Source organism: Anabas testudineus, chromosome 21, assembly GCF_900324465.2.
Source record: "Anabas testudineus chromosome 21, fAnaTes1.2, whole genome shotgun sequence".
NCBI classification, from domain to species: domain Eukaryota; kingdom Metazoa; phylum Chordata; class Actinopteri; order Anabantiformes; family Anabantidae; genus Anabas; species Anabas testudineus.
Window position 1 is genome coordinate 17,080,079 of NC_046629.1, and position 20,094 is coordinate 17,100,172.

The following is a 20,094-nucleotide window of genomic DNA, read 5'->3' on the forward strand; positions in this document are numbered from 1 at the left end:
CTCACATGTGGTTTCCCCAGCAGCTGCAGACGTAATGAAAAGATACAAGATACAAAAGATACAAAAGTGCTACCATTTCGACCTTTCACAATAAATGTATTTATTTATTTCAATATGATCATAACGAGGAATTTTTCCAGGTGATTGGCCTTGTGGGCTCCTGTGTTGTCAGCAGTCTGACAGCAGCTGTGTTGTCCTTGTCACCGTGGGATGTCAACTGCTGCATATGGAGAGCTTTGAACGTAAATATGCAATGATTCATACAGGACAGAAAACTGCTGTTGTGGCATAGCCATGCATGCTCTGAAACACACCAGTCATAGCAGTGTAACAACACTTTCAGCAACTAAGCATTGGTAATTAGTTTCATTATCTGATTGCGTTGAGGAAAATGGAAACGTTATTTTTTTAAAGCAGCCAAACCAGTTCCTTTTTATTACCATAAATCTGGTTCTCTTTAACTTAACCAGTGAGAATATTATTTCTATAAAGGTGCTGACTGACATTGTGTAATATTTTATACATCAAACACTTTTAATTACAAACGGTGTGAGCAAAGGTGCGGACATGTTTAGTTTACTTTCATTTTACAGAAGAGACAACAGTTCACGTCAGTTTTTGAACACGTTGCATCTCATTAGTGAGACATCCATTCGTATGTACATCAAAACGTCACCTGGGTTTCTGCAACAAATTCAATGTGAACTCAGGACTTTCAGCTCAGGAGGTTTCTTACAGCTCTCCTACTCTCTTTCTTCTCTCAGTAACTTGTTGTGACTCAGACTTGATTTAAATGTTTCCCCTTGTCTTTTGTCAACACTGTAAAGCATTCAAGATGTTTTTTTTTTTTCTGTTCCTATAGTATCAATTATGCAGGTTGTCATTAAAATTCAGCAAATTCCTACAAATAGGCACAAATGTCTAATTAAAATTTGAAATAAAGAAATGTGGTTTGTTATCTGCTTCCATGCACGTCTCCTTTGGGCGGGAGAAATCTAGTACACCAAGTCATTCTGATTATGATCAAGGTGGAAAAAATTCAAAGTTGCCTATTGATCTGAGGCTGAAACATGTTGCTCCAATTAAATATACAATAACTTTTTTTTTTTAACAAACCCCCACATACTGTATTCACTCTGCATTTTAAAATAGTGCCTTGGGCATACTGCTGACATAAAACAGTACCAGTAAAATGAATGACAAACACTCTGCTTTGTCTCATTTAAATTTGATTTGAACACACCATATTTGTAATGGTTTACTGCAGATTTCAGCTATGAAAGCAACCTTGACAAAATTTGAAGTGTCTCTTCAAAAGCCCTTCACATTGATTATGCAATTGAGATCTCATTTTGAACTTGTGTCTCTCCTTCTGAATGGCAGCAAACTGATTTAGGTTGTCATAAAAGCTGATGGCTAGTCTCATGAGAGCCACGAGGCGGGCGATTCCGAGCACTCAGATCCTTAATCCCATGAGAATATTCTTACAGAAGAGTTAGCTTTCAGAGAGGCTCTCCTATCTGAAGCTCCTTTCAAGAAGCGTGGAGTTTTCACATCACCCTTATACAAAATGTTCCAATTTTGGACAAATCTCCCAGAGTTGAATTTTTCCATTAGAGGCTTAAAGGAGGAACAGGGAAAGACACACAGCCATGACTCTCTTGTAACTGGGGACAGAAGTAATTATGAAGAGTTCCTGTAGCTACTGGAAATATCCAGCCTGGAGTGGTATTGCACGAAATCAAAGAAAGGCTATCTCATTAGTGAATGACTCCTGCAGCTTCAATTAATACTAATATTGAAATACATAGAAAGCATCTCTTGAGCTTATGATTTTTGTCTGATTAAGTCCCACGTGTGCAGATGACATTCCTTAATAAATTCCTCTCAAATAAATAGATTGGTATGATTAAAGCTGAAAAATTGAATAGGAGGGTAACTTTGTGGGCCTTTTAAACAGCCTTTGAATTTCTCTTGCACAAAGAAGTGAATATCCAGACACGTTCAGTTGCTTCACTGTACTGTAGTGTCTACTGTAAATGAATGAATCAGCAGCTTGGCTGTGGAGTATGTGCTAAGTGCCTGCACAGATAGGTAGATAAGTGTGGCTGAAATGAAAACCTAACCAAACAAGTTATTTCACATGAATTTAGCGAATGCAGTGGTACCTCACAAGCAAAAAAAGTCACAATACTGAAATGTGATTAGTCAACAGCTTAAGCTTCTTTAATGCAAATGAAGTAAACCTGCTGACAGGAGATTCTCCCCTTCTTCTTCTGAAAACTGGCCCAAGTGCAAAGATTTCAGTAAATCAGCATGGAGGAGGAGAGCCAGGCAAACGCACAGCTCCAGTCTTTGATGCCTTACTAGAAGTTGGGTGGGTATTGAGTTTTTAAGGCTTATGGGAATGACCTTGCACTTTGTGTGTTATGCATGTCTGTGTGAAGGTCAGGCACATAAAGAGACCATAAAAGTAATTTGTCACCGCATGGTATGAACGGACAAAGCATCTGACATCCTCTGCTCCACACCACAAAATAAATTAAGCCTCGGTGTCCCATAGCATTATAACTCCTCATTCTGTTTCTCATATTTTTGTCTGGATTTTTAATAAGCTCTGTAAATGCTCTTTAGCGAGGGAGCTTCATTGTAAAACCCCTCCATTAAAAAAAAGGCGGCTATTTGTTGCTCTAACAAAACATGACACGCCTGTTGTAATTGCAATAGTTTTAATGAGACGAATTCCTCGTTGCTTTACAAAAACTGTAAGCCTGAAGGTCTCAGACGGAGTGAGTCAGTGTGAGTCCAGGGAAAAGCTGCAGAATATATAGGGCGAACTAAAATCTCAATGCTAAAAGTGAAAGGAAAAAAAAAACCCAACCTCTTTTGTGTTCATCTGCTTCATGGTGCAGTTTCTTTGACGAGCCGCTGGAGTGCTCTGTCTTTGTCAGCATAAGTGCTTATACCCCCTGCAGACGGAGCTCGAAGTAAATAGGTTACCAGCTGATAAGCTTTCCTGTTTCTTCTTGCAAGTTCCACTCTATTTCTATGACTGTATCCTTTGTTTGATAATTAATGGCATGATATTTGTTTCCTTGGGTGGATGTTTCACTTCACTTGAAGGATCTCTGCAGGTTTATGGCAGATGGGAACTCCTTACTGATGCACAACTCACAGGAAGAGACAAAGGAAAATGTTAATAATGTTCCTTGTGTTTGAACAGCAGCCTACAGAGATCTGTTAAAATAGCCCTCACTGTTTACAGTGTGTTTGACCCAGTGGGGAACACACTGGAGAGACAGTTAGGGGAAACCAAATGGATTTTATTCTTACCTGAGAAACACTCCCATATGAGTCATTTTCTGATTGCAGAGCACTGTCTATCAAGAGCGCTTGTTTTATTTTAGCCTTTGATCAACCGCTGTGCTGAAACTGACTAGTCAAAACAGGACGAGGAAGAGAGAAGCTTCAAGGAAAGAATTGCACTGGAATTATCTTGCCAGTATTAATGTGAAAGACAAAGCGAAAATATGCAAAAACAAGAAGCAGGTGCATTGAGTTACTGTACAACATTATGTTGCCCACCTTGCTTTTGTTCAGCATAAAGAACAAATGTATTTGGTGAGTTGCAAAATGTTAATATTAAATATATTCGTAATATGTTCAGACTATGTATTTATCTTAAGTGTTGTGTTGTTGCCCAAATCTGTTTAGTACCACACAGTGATAGACCCCGAATTCCCTGGTCGATTTCACATTCTCACATAACTAATGTGGGATTTGGTATCACATTGTTTAGCTATAATTAACACCTCACACTTAAAAATGTCAGATTGCGATGCTCCCATTACTCAAGGACTTTTACTTCTTGCTAACTGATTTCTTACAATTACACAGGGAGCCATAAAACTCCAGCCCTGACAGTGGCTGCTATACACTGTGTTGTGTTTTGATCAAGCAGCACATGTTTACCTGAATGCAGCTTCTTCCTGCATTCCTAATTTGATATTTGACAGTTGACATTTAGTTCCAATTAGCATGTGCATGATTATTAAAAGACAAAACAACAGTGGATTCATAAAGTTCATCAAACTTCATGGCAAAAGCGAACCATGAAATTCACTGACAATATGTATGTGTGGTGGTAATTAAGGCTTTGATATCATTAATGAGGTTAACAGGCGTGAGATATTCCAGGTATGACAACTACGTTAACTAGGGATTTGGGGTTTTTTTCATTTGCATTGAGGTTTGTTTGTGAGTTTGCCTGATCTCTGCAGCATGTTATTTGTTTGCATTCAGTCTCACCATTTGTAGATTTTCGTTTGTCCTGCTGTGGGATGAGCGGCTTAATAATTCTTTGTTGTTGAGAGTAAAAGAGCTGGATCGACCTATTGGTCTCTATGGGCACAACAAACCAATTTAATTAATTCTCCTAATGCTTGGTTTTCATCCTGATTTTTTTTTTGTTTTGTTTTGTTTAGCTGGGCTGTTGAATACAATTTTGGGAGTGACTTCTTAATCACAGTGTGGACTCCACCAGTTGCAATTTTCTGCTTTATTTATGAGGTGAAAGAGGGCAATTTCCTAAATGGGCAAAGGAAACAAATTCCAAAGAGATAAACAAAAAATCTCTGCTATTGCAGATAGAGATATCAAGATCATTTTCTGCAGGATAACTCTAGAATTTGTACTCTAATTGAAAATATTCAACCCTATCGGCACACATACTTTGCTTGTCATTTGGTTGACTTGGAGACTAAAGCCTCATATTAGCTTTGGCTGAATATTAAAGTGCATTTGATACACAAACAAGGGCTGTGCAGTTTCTAGTAATAATTATGGTGGATGAAGTCTCTTTCAATAACATGGTGGGCATATAGGTACTGCATTATGGCATACTGACTGGTGAGTACAAACCACTACTCACCAGTCAGTATGCTGCTAGTATAGATACCAACAATGTTTTAGTCAGTTTATTTAATTAACAATTTTTACCCTAACCCAGAAAGTGCAATTATGTTGAAAGTATACCTTGTTGCAGTCAGAGCTTCAAAACTCTGTTACTGTCTTCAGGGAAGTTGGTGCAAATGATTTTATAATTATTCATCTCAGCAAAGTGACTTTACCTCAGGACGATATTTCTCCAGCCTTCAAACCCCGGCTCATGTTTGAAAAGAAAGAGAAAAAAAAAAAAAAAAAAAAATTGAATTTTGTAAACCTGAAGTTGTAATGTTGAACCTGTGTGGAACTCAAGTGGGAGTGCAGTTCATAGAGATTTAAATTAGGTGCTCACAAAGTTGCATTTCAATAAGCTGTAACTAAGGGAGAGAACACTGGTGTAATGATAAACAGACAGCGGTGAGAAAAGGGTGCTGGTGGGTTTTGCTGTAGGGGTGCTTGGGGGCCTTTCCTTGATCAGGGATCATGCTCTCAGACTGGCTGATTTGGCAGTATGGGACCTGAGCCAGTAAATGGCAGAAGTAACTCGGTGACAAAGTCAAAATATCCAAAGAAGCTACTCATTGAGAACAGCCTGAAAAACTAGTTTAGGTAGAAACCCCAAAGTATCAGTCTAATGTGTCAGCTGAGCTTGTGTAACTGTAACTTCAGTGTGTTTAAAGCCACCAGCATGACATTCTGACTTTGGTGCTCTTTGAATCTGTCGGCAGCATTTTGCAGAAGCCCTGCCCTCCATATCCATATATATAAACTGATATCAAATTGTCACAGATAAGAATGAGCATGCCATGTAATGAGGTGTATAATCACGAGAACAATAAGAGATCACTGATTTTGCATGAATCATTTATTTTACAAAAATACAACATGTGGACATAGTATTTTTTTTCCAAGAGCCCCTGCTTTTTATTCACTGTAAATTCTACCTATAACACTCAATACATCAGCTGGCTTGACTAAACTCGGTAATTTTATTTTTTATCCCAGAACAACTATCAAACAGACAAGTTCTTTGAATTAATGTGAACTGGAAATAAGGAAAGCTTTGGCATCCTTTAGCTACTATAAAGCAAATACAATAGTACAACACATAATGTAATTCATATTTCTCAAAAGAGGTTTCCCTAGACTGCTATTATGTTGAAGTTATCGGAATATGTAAAACGCAGTGCAGCATCATCTTGAAACAGTCATTGTCATTATTCTGTCTAGGGTGTTCTGTGAAAGTGAGTTTAGGTTTTGCAGGGTGTCATTTTGCAAGGAACTCATAGCACGTAATTAATATAAGTGGGATAAGCCATGCATCATTTTCCTACCCCAGACGCCCAGCACTTAATCATGAGGAAAGAAGCCAGGTGAACTTTTAATTAGGATTGGTGGAATGATGTTTGATCTTCTATTACCTCCACCAAGGAGGTAATATGACGGCTGTGTTTCTGTGCATGTTAAACATTGGCTGCAAACATTCATGCTCTTGACAGTAAGACACCTTTCGACTTTAATGGTCATATGCTGTATCTTCTTCCTGTTGCCACCAAGAGGCCACACTAATAACTGTATCTGTTTAATTATTCCTCATCCAGATACAATATTTGCTCAGAGCTGCTGCTGTGAGGAATGTCAACATATATTTACCCTGAGACCTTCCTCCTTAAAATAGTAACAAAAAGTTATTTTAATTTTAATTTGGACATTTCAAATTTTGCACTGATTTCAGTGCTGTAATGTAATTACTTTTCATTTTTTATCTTTAATCTACAAATACCCTTGTGTTGCAGAAAGTGATTAATAATTAGAGCTGTGCTGTACTTCTTTTAAGGGATGAAAGAGCTCAGGGAAACTGAAAATACAATGACAAGACATATTCTTTTTAGGGTACCCCACTGGGAAATAGAAGCTTCTACCCAAGTCTTTTCATCGTCCAACTTTCTTTCAATCTGTGACTTATTACGACATCAGGGTTACAGATTTTCAACCAAAGACAAGTGGAATCAGTAAAAGGTCCCGATGGATGAGCCGTTAAAACTGTAATTGGCTGTAAAACTCTTTGACTAGCAGGGAAAATTGGTCATAGAGTTCCTCTAATCTTTTCTTTAATAACTAATATATAAATGCTCCTGATTAATGCCCAGTGGGCCCTAAAATGTCATCGGACATGTTTGACTTCCACTCTGTGTGATAATTTCTAAATGAGTGTTAACGTGGTATTGTGTACCAGGTCAAAGGCATTTGTCTTTGTCATCCAACAAGCTGGTCCAGTGCTGACTCAAACCTACTCCCAAAATGTGTTTTCAGTGTGGGATTGCTTACTGCATTGACTCCAACAACTTGTAGCTAATGGTGCCATTTTACATTCTGAGTTCTGTTACTAAGATTTTTTTCATTTTTCTTTTCATATATATATATATAGTCTTTCTAAAATGAACTGCTTTATATCTCAGTCTGACCACTTCCATTCTGCCACAACTGGCACTTGAATCTGCAACATGTATCGTTTGATTTGTTGTTTTCTTCTGTAAAACATTTTCTTTATTATTTTTTTTTCTAGCTGCATAACTTAGGCTTCAGATGGATGTTATTTAGATTGCAGTGCAATCTAAGAGAAAGTGTAGTTTTCCTTTTGTACTGTTCTTTTGCATTGTTGTTCACTTCATGCGCAGAGAACAGCATGCTTACAAAACTGTCTTGCAAAGAAATTCACAGCAAGAGCCTCACTGGCGCTGCCTTCTCCTTCCTGTTCCTTCACTGTGTGGTGTGTCAGAGGGGCAAATGATTAGTGACTGCTGCTTCAATATTGTAACTGATTCATGTTCACACAGTTTGCATTACTTGTGAATGTGAATAAATGTGCAACTTGTGACTCACTCACACCAAGATAATATAGGAAAGCATGTAATGTGCAGGATATGTGCCATACATGCCTGGTCAAATCAAAAAACACAAGCGTCTTGAGGTGACTGGTATTCATCCTGCTGTGAGAGTATGCTAGAAACATATAAGTGCAACTAACTTTCCTTCACAGGCACAGTATCAACAAAATCTACATGTATATGATGCTTCATAAAGGTCAAATTTAAGGCGAGATGGAGACTGAGTGAGATTTTATTACAGGTGTACTTATAGTCTGGGAGCGCAGTGTATAGTATTGAATATTCAATTAAACTCAGAGCTGTGAATGTCTCATCTCAATTTTCAGGATGATTTATGAAGCCACAAAATCCGAACCATATAGCTGGCGTTCAGGATGGCCTGCATCAGGTTTAATGTTGTTTAAAGCCCATGTGTCATACCTACACCTCTCCCTGATTAATGCGCACATGTATATAACAGCCTTTCTTACTTTCTGTGTATTCAAAAATGTACAGCAGATGACAATGCAGTGACTGCTCAACATATTGTTTTCACTACAACATATTCTTCAACTTCTTGCGCTCTGACAGCGGATCACTCAAGGACTCGGTAAACAAAGTTACATCACATTGTGACAGGTGAAGGGTACTGTTTGATGGCCAGGGGTACATTTACCAAGAGCTTTTTACATAACTGGCGTGTGACTACAGAGGTTGTGAATTGGCCTTTGAGTTCTGCCAAAACACAGCTAATCTAAACCCCTACTGCGCTCGAATGCATCCTGTGTAGACATTGATACTGACGGAAGATTTAACATGCTGCTGCACTGCTGACAAGCTGCTTTCACTATGCAGCCTGTGAGAAAATAATAGAAGTTGAAGATTGAAGTTAGTTTTTCCTTACCAGTCATGGTAAAGCAAATGTAAAACATGGCAGTGATTGTCATGTTAGCAGCATGATGGCTCTGCCCGAAAAGTTAGAGAATTACAAAAGAATGTGTGTACAAATGTCCAACTTGTCCAAAAATAGTTTTAATAAAAAAATCTCTGTACATGGCTCTGATGGAAATCCATCTGATTAATAAAGAGACAATAAATATGTTCACCTACAGTACTAGCAATAATATTGTCGCTCAACAAAAATATTTTATTCAGGAGAAAAACAGTCAACAGACAAGCCAAAAGAAACCACATCAGACTTTTCTCTCACCTTTGACTTAACTTTGGCTTATTTGCATCCTATAGCCGGAGTGAGGACAGTGTTATCTCAGGGAAACAAAGGAAGGCACATCCCAACTATCAGAAGTCCAAAACTACCTATTAGTTTTCTGTCCTCTTCAATAAGTCTCCCAGAGGAAGGGAATTTGAGGTGTCTGCACATCTCTAATGGACTCAGTGATAACAACTTTCTTGGCTGCACAGTGGCTGATGGCTTTGTTTGGATCCCGGATACAGACAGGCCAGACACTGTTGGGATGTGTATTTTGGCTGAGGTGACTGTGTGGGTATTAATGTACAGCAGTATACACCAGCCTTACCGAGTGTATTAAGCAATTTTTCAGTTTGACATTTGAAAGCATACTGTATTATTTATACATTGTACTTTCACTATGAGTTGCAACACAGAAACTAAAGTGGGTTTCTTGTAAGTGATCACTGAGCTTTTGTTGGTATCAGCAACACTTTTGTACCCCTCAGATGATTTCCGATTTGGATACGCAATGACAGGAATGCTGCACTGTCCAGTCATTATTTATCTGACCGCTATGACCATAAAATGAGGGAACGCCTGATTAATAACTGAGGGACAAAGGGAACACAAATGCCAGATGGAGGATAGGCGAAGTGTTTAGCCTCTGCAGGTTACGCTCTGCAGGCTTCTTGATTTGAGCAATCACTTTTTCTGTGAGAGAAACTCATTTGGCATGAAGGAATCATTTTGTGTTTGATTAAAGTGTAACCAGAATGACCAGACCGGTCCATATCGGTATGACAGTCTCGCGAGAAATCCACAGGCATATGTATTCATCAGTTGTTGGCCTTGGAAGATTGGTCCAGTGCCACTACTGACACTGATTTCTTCTTATGAGGATCTAAACGAGTCAATAATAATAATATGAATATGTTTTTCATTTACCCTGCACACACTGAAACACAATTACTTTAGTGATTTACACTTTCCATTAATTCATGTAGTAATTAATGCAGCGATAATCAATAAAGTGTATTCAGTCAAATGATTTTATTTTCTTCCAAAACATCCAGGTTGACTGACTGCAGCATTATTGTATGTTTTTTTTTTGTTTTTTTTGTTTGTTTGTTTTTTTTAATATATAACAGCACTTGGCTAAGATTAGAGAAAAGCTGTGTACCGGTTTTACAGACAGATTGAGTCAAGTGATACTTCAGACACAACCTGGTCATTAAACTAGACCAAGTAAAGTAAATTCACTGAATTGGTTTTAAACACGTTAAACGTGTTGACATTTTTTTATGGAAATAGTTGTGTATCTGTGTTTGTGTGTGTCTGTGTGTAGTCTATGTAGTCTGTAGTACTAAGCGTTTTTTTTTTTTTTTTCTGTGCTCAGGATGTTTTGGTCAGGGCAGAACGGAGGCTTGATGATGTTTTGGAGCTGCTGAACTGAACCTGCAGTTTCTATAAACATTTAAAATCCCATTGTGACTTCAGCATTGCTGATAACTAAGATTGTAGCCTTGGAAAGCATGATTTCTAACAGTAAGTTATGTAACTTTCTTGGCCTGTTGAGATAAGTACAGCAGGCTTTTGAAAAACAATATAATATCGTTGTTTATCCAATATTTTATTTTATCGCTGCCTTTAAAATACACCATTTCCCACGAGCCCTAGGCATTTGCGGGATAAATGTCACATCTCGACAGAAAAGCAAGTCCATGTGTGAGCGCTCACAGTTTTGGAATAACAGCAGGACAGAGAGGGCTGAACGTTGCAGATGTTTTTAGACAGCAGAGGTCACAGCTGTAACGTCACAAAAATGTCTTTAGAAGAGGGCGTTGGTCAGTTTTAGGAATGTGGACGAAACGATGTGACAGCGTTAGGCACCTGCTCTGCTGCTCTCAGCAGCTTCACAGGACACATACACAGCATTTCAGAGCAGAGAGTGCTGCCTATTTCTAATGCTTTTGAAACCTAATATAATACTATTGCAGATTCATTTATCATTTATAAGTGCTTTACTTAGATATAAACAATACATTTTACCATGTTTACAGCAGTGCTTTTGTTGTCTAAACCCAAACACACTCTGGTCAGCCCAGTGCATTGTATACTCTTCATTCACCCCAACTGACCCCCGGTGACTCCCCTACAAAACCTTTATCTCATTTGCAGTTTAGTTGCATTTGAACATGCTTTTTAGGAAACCACACATAATATTGCTGTCATCATGAAGACAAACTCTTTATCCATTACATCCAACTGGGTGCAGTTTTACCCAGTTGTTTGTTTATGGTTCTTCGTGTAGTTATTCTGAATTCAACCAATAAATTCTCCTACACCTTCTTACCTGATGATGACAATTTATCCCATGTTGTAAAAAAAAAAACATTAAACATGCTAACATTACATAATAGTTGGCTCAGAGTAACATCGGGTTTCGTCTCCAGTTTCCAGAGCAGCACTAAATTTAGCAATATTTTTCTTAACAGAATGAGCAGATACGGCATTCCATAAACACTGTGCTGCACTGATACAATTGTCACTTTATCTCTGTCCTGCTATGGCCCTGCTCACCTGCATTATCAAAACACCAGGGTCTTTCCTCAGGTTACTGCCTGTAGATATGGTCATTAGTTCTGCTCCTGTGCTTACGGTAGAAAAATCCCAGGTCAGCGAAGAGGCTGAGACAGAGGAGTGAATGACATCCTATCCAATTACTTGTCACCTCTACATGGGCTGGTGCGGGGACTTGAGAAGACCACATGAGACAAGCAATTACACGGAAAAAGATTCTGATCACCGTGGAGGAACAGCACACCTCTGGCTGGCCCCGGCTGTACTCTTGATGTCTTAAAAATGATTCTGACCTAAAGTACTGTGCCATTTAAAAGTGTAAAAGCATTGATCCTTAGAGAGATCCCAGGGGGAGGGGTTTCCAGCCGAAAATCAAAGTGGGATCTATGTGTATAAACAAGATTTTTTTGAAGCAATATAAGATAAAGCATGCTTTCGAGAGGCTAGTTGATTAGTTAATAGACCAGCCTAATTGATTCCATTGCCACAAACGCTACTGGGAAATAGCTAGCTATGTTATGTTGATATACTGTGCCATCAGGATTAACTGCATGTTCTTTGTCTGGCTGTAGGACATTTAACTGTACACTGTACACTAAGCCAAATATCTGCATCGAGTCCTGGAAAGACAAATTCAGTCAGTAGTTAGTTGTAATAAGTTAGTCCAGACTCCAAAGGCACGGAAACCAGGAAAATTATGTTCATGCCAGGTGTTGATTCATCCACCCACCTTTGTTTGTGATGACCTAACAGGGGCCTGTGTTTTCAACAGTACCCATTTGAAACTCTGTGACAGCCCACTGCTGCCGGCAGGTTAGATATACAGAATAGAAACTAAGGCAAATGTGACTCAAGCAATGACCCAGAAAAAAAGAGAGGAAAATAAGAAATGCAAACTTATTCTTCATCTGTACATGCAGGTGTAGTCACGGATAAGCTTTTTGAGCCGCCGGTTAGCAGAGGTTTCACTTCAGTTGAAGGAAAATATGCTGTTATATTCATTTCAAAGTTAGTATGTGTACTCATTTTACATAAAAATCTAAACAGAACCAATGCAAAAAGATGTCTTTGCATATAAGCAGATTATGTGATATCGTGTAGACTACCGCCTGCATGTTATGCATCACTTTTCTTTGGATGATATCATTCTTGCACAGATCTGTAGAGTAATTTTAGTTCCATACTTGTACACACTGTACAAAGCATTTTCTATTGGTTTGTTAGCTTGTTGAACTGTATATTGTATATATGCCTGTCTGTGTATGCGCCCCCTGCAAATCAATTTCCCTTTGGGATAATGCAATTTAGTAGAAGAGATGTTATGCTGCTGTTCACAGATGAGTCTTTTCAGCTGCTCTACCTTTTGCTTTTCCAGTCTTAAAATACTCCAGAATGGTTCAATTGGATTCAGGTCAGAGGACAAATGTGGCCACCTTTTTCTTCTTTTTTGCATTTTTGCAGTGTGTTTTGTATCATAGCCTTATTGGAAAATTCCTCTCCTGCCAAACCTCTTGAGACTTGCAGTCATCTTTTCGTCCAGTATGTGAGTTTAAAAACTTGTATTCATACAGTAATGCCACCCATAAATGTCTCAACTCCCCCATGGCCTGCATTATATAGTCACTGTCATAGTGCTGAACCCCATCTGATCCAGACTAATTTATTTTGGTGTAATCTAAACAAACAATGTGGAGCCAATATTCATTAGGCTTCTTTTTCTGTTCTTTGGCAGTTTTTAATCTCACACTTCTGTGCCATTTTCTGACACTCTGGACATTCTGTTATACTCCAGAATGACAGGCTGATTTCAGCAGTCCGTATGAAAGCATGCACAATAAAGGGAAAACCACCACTTACTGTATATATACACAGTAGTATCAATTGGTCAGTCATTTGTATAGCACCTTTCAAACAGATTAATGCTATTCAAAGTGCTTTATAGATGAATGACAACACAAATGTGAACAGACATTTTGAGACTAATGCACATGAAAAGATCTAATGTAGCTTGTAATATAAAGTTCAATAAAATGGATTGAACAAAAAAAAAAAACTTAAAACTGATTATAAATTATGGCTTCTGTTGATCTGGAATTATTTGCCAGTCTGTTTATCAATCAGTATTATTTCTTAATAAGTCTTTTTTGGAATGGTTTGAATTATTTTTTACTTTTTTTTTTTAATTATATTAAGTGATTTCTGTTGCAGTGGGAGCATGTGTTCACAGTGTAGTCCATGCAACCTTGTATAATGTATTAGAAAATGTATTAGAAATCGCTTGTGGATCCACCTTACTCTGTAGTCTCAGTGCTGTGAAATGTACATAATGTCCTGACAACCTAATAACAATAACTCTCTGAAGAAAGCATGACTGACTAAATATGATTGATTGCTCACTTTACAGTCTTCATGCTGGTATTAAAATGATCCTCTGCATGATTTACGGGAATATTGATTCAAGATCAATCACAGCGGCAGAGCTTGTGCGTCCTCCTGCATTACATTCATACGGAATCTGACACGTCTCGTTGAACCATCACACCTGTCGGAATCAGACCACACAATCTGGATCGCTCCCAGCCTGTGTATATATATTTGTTTATCACAGACGACACTAATTAAATTTTCATTAATGGAAGGAAATGAGTTTTCCTCCTGCACTTGAGCATTTTAAAATGACATCATTTGACTGAAGAGGGGTTTGCATAACAGTGTCTTTTTGGTTAGTTACTGATTACATCACTCAATAGGCACAACATGTGTTAGTCTTGTTTATACTGCTGGCCATTCACTTAGTGATTAGGCATTCAAGTAGATCTGGCACTGGTGCTGCTGAATGCTAAATTACAACAAAAGCCCATTGGGTTCCATGTGCATAGCGCTGCAGCCCCCAGAGTACGTAATTCATTAGTGTGGGATATTGAAGCTGGATTTGGTGCTTTGCCTCTGGTTTAGGCATGCTGCACTTTGTATCTCATCCAAATCAAAAATAATATAATGCATTCATTTATTGAGCCTTGAAGGGAAAAAAATGCTCTATATTCAGGCAGGAAGGTCAAACTGTTCATGGTACCTGCTCATCATTTGTGTCATCATCACCTGCAGCTATTTTTAGCCTTAGGTGATGAGGGCTTTTTTTTGTCACTTAACCTGGTTGTGAATTGTCCACTGGCAATGATTTCTAACTTATCTTGCTCACATTTCCTCTAAAGCCGCTACATGAACGCATGGCTAAAACAAGCCGATACAGGTCGCCTGGAGATGGATTGACTGCCTGATGATAATCCGATGAATTTCTGCATACATGAGTGTGGTAATTGAAGATGCACCTCGCTGCTCATAAATTACGGCTGATGGAAGTGTGGCATGGGGGACGGCTCGCTGCATAATGAAGCTCACTGGCATAGGTATCATTTAATTAAAAAGTGTTGTGACAAAGGACGCATGTATCCAAACAGTCAAACTTAACTTGGGGAATAAAGTTGAAGATGGATGGTGAGTAAACTCAGCAGATGTTTGCGAAAAAAATTCACCCAGAACCTGCAGGGTAGAGAGTAAAGCGTCATGTGATCTCAGAATGTGCAGTTATAGAAAATTAACAACCGGCTCTCATGTCGATAAACATGCAAGTTGAAGCGTGGGGCTGTTTTTCTGTTCGTGGAAAAGTAATGAATGCTGCTGAGAACCGTGCAAACTGATGCGTTCAGATATGGTTCAAGCTAAATAAAGTACCTCTGACAGCGCAGTACATAAAAAGCCAGATCAATATGATCAATAAATGTTCCAAAAAGCTGCCTGACACTGAAGCAGTATGGCAGACTAAAGAAATATCTTCCTGTCATTATGTGTTGAGAGTAATGACAGGGGGACAGTGTTTGGTCGTCTGAAATCCAGCTTTCAACTATGTTGCAAGTGTTTAATTCAGCAAACAAAATAAGTGGGTGTAAAAGTTTTTAGCTGCACTAGTAAATACAGCAGATTGACATTCCTAAAATGCTGGAATGAAGCCGGGAAATGTAACACTCAGAAACACGTGCAGCGACCCGACTCAGTGATGCTTTATACCAAATGTAATTAAAGGGACCAGAAAGGCAAAAGATTTAACAGTGGTGAATGCATTTTTCTCTTGACGGAGCGCTGCCGTTTAGGAGACAGTTTACTGCTTGGCTGTTTGCATCCTCTTTGTCTCTGTCTGTCAGGTTTCGGGCCATGGTAGAAGTTGCTTTTGTTTTTGTTGCTTGGTTTTGTTGCACAGCTTTGCTATCATTTGTCCAACTTAAGGATTCAGCAGAACAGTGCTGAAAATGAGAATACGTGTTCAGTCACGCAACACTAGCTGAGTTTAATTTCTGCCGTTTCCTGTATTGTGGTGTCGTGTGCTCAGCCTCTTGCCGTTCAGTTTTTCTTTTTTTTTTTTTTATATGAGAGTATAAATGGAATAGTAAATATAGCAGGGGCCCCATGAGTACTGGAGCCCTCCAGAGATGTAAGCAAGGTGACTAAGTGCGACAGGAATGAAGGAGCTGGGGGCGACTGGTTCCTCCTGAGGGGTTGACAGATGCTGATGCTGACAGATCGAGAGAGTGATTATTCAGAGCTTTGGAGATGAACTAGTGCTTGTGTTACCGGGCTCCCCTGGCGGCAGAATCACTCCCAATCACACTTCCATAAATCACACACACACACACACACATAAGCCTGGCAGAGTTTGAAAACAGCATGATTGAGCAAAGGTGATGAAGAGCGGTTATCATAAGAGTGCCATCAGTGACCACAAGAGCAGCACACTCCGCTGAGAGAACGGGACACATGCTGCGCTGACATTGAAGGTTTTTAAGTTTGTACTGTATCTTATTTTTGTGGAAGGCTTTCATGTTTATTTTAGGGTGTCTCTTCTGACAAACAACTTGATGTGTCTGTCAAAAACATCAAGTGTCTCTGTGGTTGGGAAAAAAACAAAAAAACTAAGAAAAGGAAGAAAAAAGTAGCCTGGCACTTAAGTGATCTTTTGAACTTTTACAAAGAAAAGTATTTCTACATTGTGATATTGCTACTGTTATTTAACTACAGGAAATTATCTGAGTACTTCTTCCACCATTGGTAGACATGGTCATGTTTTTGCATCTTTATGTCCTATTGATTTCCCACCCAACGCGCAAATCATTTCATCTTCTTTCCAGCATATAGTAAATTTCAAGCCTTTCCATTTTTATCATTTTGTCATTTACGTGACATTTTCAGTTCACTGCATTGTACCTGCTTAAAAAGCAAAGTAAATGCATAAGACAAAAGGATCACATGAATGAATGATAATGATGTTAGTTACACTGTAAGTCCCCATTAATACTGCAAAGCCAAGATGAATAAACTCAATGATGTGCTTCGATGAACTATGAAACAATTCAGTAGTTTGAAATATGCCTTCTTAAGCAGAAAGCAACAGCTTCGAGGCAACGTTGTCGTATCTGTGGCCAGTGAATAAAGTGTTAACAACATATTTCTGTGGCATGAAAAGGCATTAAACATTTTCAGCGAGTTGTCATTCGAAAGCAATTTAGGAAGCAGTAGGATCTCATTATTACATCAATTTAATTCCAATTAGAAGAAATGAATCAAATTATCCTTTTCATAGCGTGTGGCAGAGTAACTGGATGAGAAGTGAACGTGACAGACGTACAGTAGGTAACCACATCATATCAGCAAATTGATTCCAGTTTTTGCCTTATTCTGATTTATGTCTACTTCTTTTAAAAATTAGTAGGCAAAACTAAATTAACAGGGTATACTGTATATCTATTTTTGGATTGGTTTGTCTGCAGACTGCAGTCTGGTAGAGTTTTGAGAGCATATTGATATCACATCTAATATTTAGCAGAATTATCAATATCATACAAAAGGTATACGATCAATTATTTCTGTCTGCAGCTGAAATAAAAATAGTAAAGACCAAGCTGTGGCGTGTAGAGTGTCAGATCTTCACCATGAGCTTCAGTGTGGCAGTGAAAAGTTGAGGCTGTGGTTGGTTCGGATTCATGTAAGCAGCAAATTTTAAGCTACAACTTAAAGCTGATGCAAGTTTTCACTTCAGGAAAAAGGCATCAGCAATTTTGTTGGCTGACTGACCACAGAGTACTAGTTTCTACTATTTGTAAGAAGTGAAAAATACTTATAGCTGCTGTGCTTTTGACACACATACTTTAATATTACCAAGTGGTGACTGTCAAGAGCTATTCTGTTTCATGCTGCAGAAATCAGCCACAGCATTTTTAAGTTTGATGGTAAATCCCTAAAAATAAAGTTGTCAGTGCCTTTCAGAACTTAACTGTGTGTGTATTTATCTTACTTAGCATTTTCAGTCCCCGTGACATTTTCAGTGATAGGGAGTATGATAACCACCCAACAACCGAGCCTTGACTGTGAGATCCTCGGCCCATTTACAGATCAAATTATACTAACCCAAGCACAAATATTTCAGCAGTGTAGTATATTATGGCACAAGTCTGCACAGCGAGGTAGCTGGTGTGATTGAATAGCGTTGTTGACTCGTGTGATCAGTCAACAATACGCAGGACTTTTCCTCAGGCGAGGAAAAGGCAGCAATGTTAAAGATTGGATGTAATAACAATGTAGAATAGTTAGTTTAGTTTTTCTTTGAACTGTATTTGTTTTATCTTTGCACTTAACCCTGAATTGTGTCTAATTCTAATACAGGTGTGTTTTTAATGATTGCATAACTGTAAACGAGCATCTATGACTGCTATGATCAAACAGTTCTGCTCCTGCGGTGTCAAATATTGATGCCAAAGGTTACGTTTGAGGTCGGTATAAGTATCTGATGCCGTGGGATGAGAATATGTTGTGATGCTTTACATGTTGTTGGCTTGTTTTTTTTTTTTTGTTTTTTTTTTTTCATATTGTTTTATGAAAATCAATAGTCTTTGTTCAAACAATATATAAATACCTTGCATCTTTGCAGACAGGAGACTTTCACCATTTATGAGCGCTTTTACATAGATGAATAACAGTTATTGGTGGGCCCGTAAATCTGGTCTTCTGAGACCAAAAAACTAACCTTGTATTTTTTTTTATACATATATTGATGTCTGCCAGTGGTTTTGATTACTTTGTGCTCCTTTGTTCCTTTCATCCTCAGTTCATGAATAAAGCAATCATGGAGGTTAAGTGAATGGCCTTGAATTGTGCTTGATTGCAAGCTGCCAGATAGCTGCAATTTAAATCTTTTTTTTTTTCTCAAGTTCCATTTTTAATGAAAATGCCCTCTCCCTGTGTCTGTTCATGGTTGCAGGTCAGTGGGGTCAGTGTATCGGGGAGGAGTGCGGTTCTGGAGGGGTTCAGACAAGAACAGTTTGGTGTGTCCATATGGAGGGCTGGACAACCCAACATTCTCACTGCCAGCAAATGGACAAGCCAGAAAGCCGGAGGCACTGCTTTAAGGTCTGTGAATGGCATCAGGACCTCTTTGAATGGGAAGTGTCTGATTGGGGGAGCTGCGTTCTTGTCCCTTTCTTTTCCAATGAGCTCAAGCTGAGGACGGCTGTGTGTGTTACAGCGCAGCACGGCATTCAGAGGCGCAGAGTCCACTGCGTACGCACCTCAAACCGCACGACGGTCACGTTGAGGATATGTGAGTTTTTTTCCCAGAAGCCATCTGTGGAGCAGGCTTGCCTCATCCCATGTCCCCAGGACTGTGTGGTTTCAGATTTTACCTCCTGGTCAAGTTGCAGCAAAACCTGCGGTGTTGGCCTGGAGCATCGGACTCGACATGTTCTCGCCACACCGATGTATGGAGGGGCAAACTGCCCCAACCTGACTGAGACCAGGACTTGTTCTAGCCCTGTTGAGTGCCCTGCTGGGGAGGGCGAGTACCAGTACAGCCTTAAAGTAGGGTCCTGGAGCGAGTGCCGACTACCCCATCACAAGGACGCATTGTTGAGTGGACGGACCACGGTGGACTTCAGCAGCAGCTCCACTGAAAACAACACAGTCACACTGCACACACTGGCTACTCACCACCACTCTCATCGCCATCACCACCACCATGCACACAACAAGCACCCCATGTCATGGGAACTGGAGGTGGGATACCAGACGCGACAGGTCCGGTGCACACGGAGTGATGGCAAAAATGTTATGCTGAGGTAAGCCATTCACAAATGGCGTAATGTACGCTAGTGAGCGCGCAGTGGAAAAGACAGCACTTTAAGGTCTAAGGTCCAAGGCAAAGTCCAAGATAAGATTATAATGGAAGTAAGGTGGCTGTGTGAACAGAGCTGGATTACAGCTGGCCTGGGGAACAGAACTCTACTGATAACTGAATTTCTCTTACAATAATCTATTTTCTCACTGATGTAGCATGGAGCTGTAAAATGCTCTGCAGCTGAACGTGGGTGTCAAATACTCATAATGGAGTATTGTTTTGCAACATGAGAGGGACATGATCAATTGTTTCTAGTCGATGGTGGTTATTTATTCAATTATAACTAGATTATG

The 20,094-nt window shown here is 39.2% G+C and overlaps 1 protein-coding gene across 1 annotated transcript in view; it reads left to right on the plus strand.

The window, feature by feature from the left end:
* The window catches only part of thsd7ba (thrombospondin, type I, domain containing 7Ba), a 110,437-nt gene that overhangs the window by 14,263 nt on the left and 76,080 nt on the right, over positions 1-20,094 (plus strand). Inside the window, exon 3 of the mRNA XM_026375818.1 lies at positions 18,890-19,742. Coding sequence (XP_026231603.1) covers positions 18,890-19,742 — 853 coding nt within the window. The remainder of the gene's footprint in view (positions 1-18,889; positions 19,743-20,094) is intronic.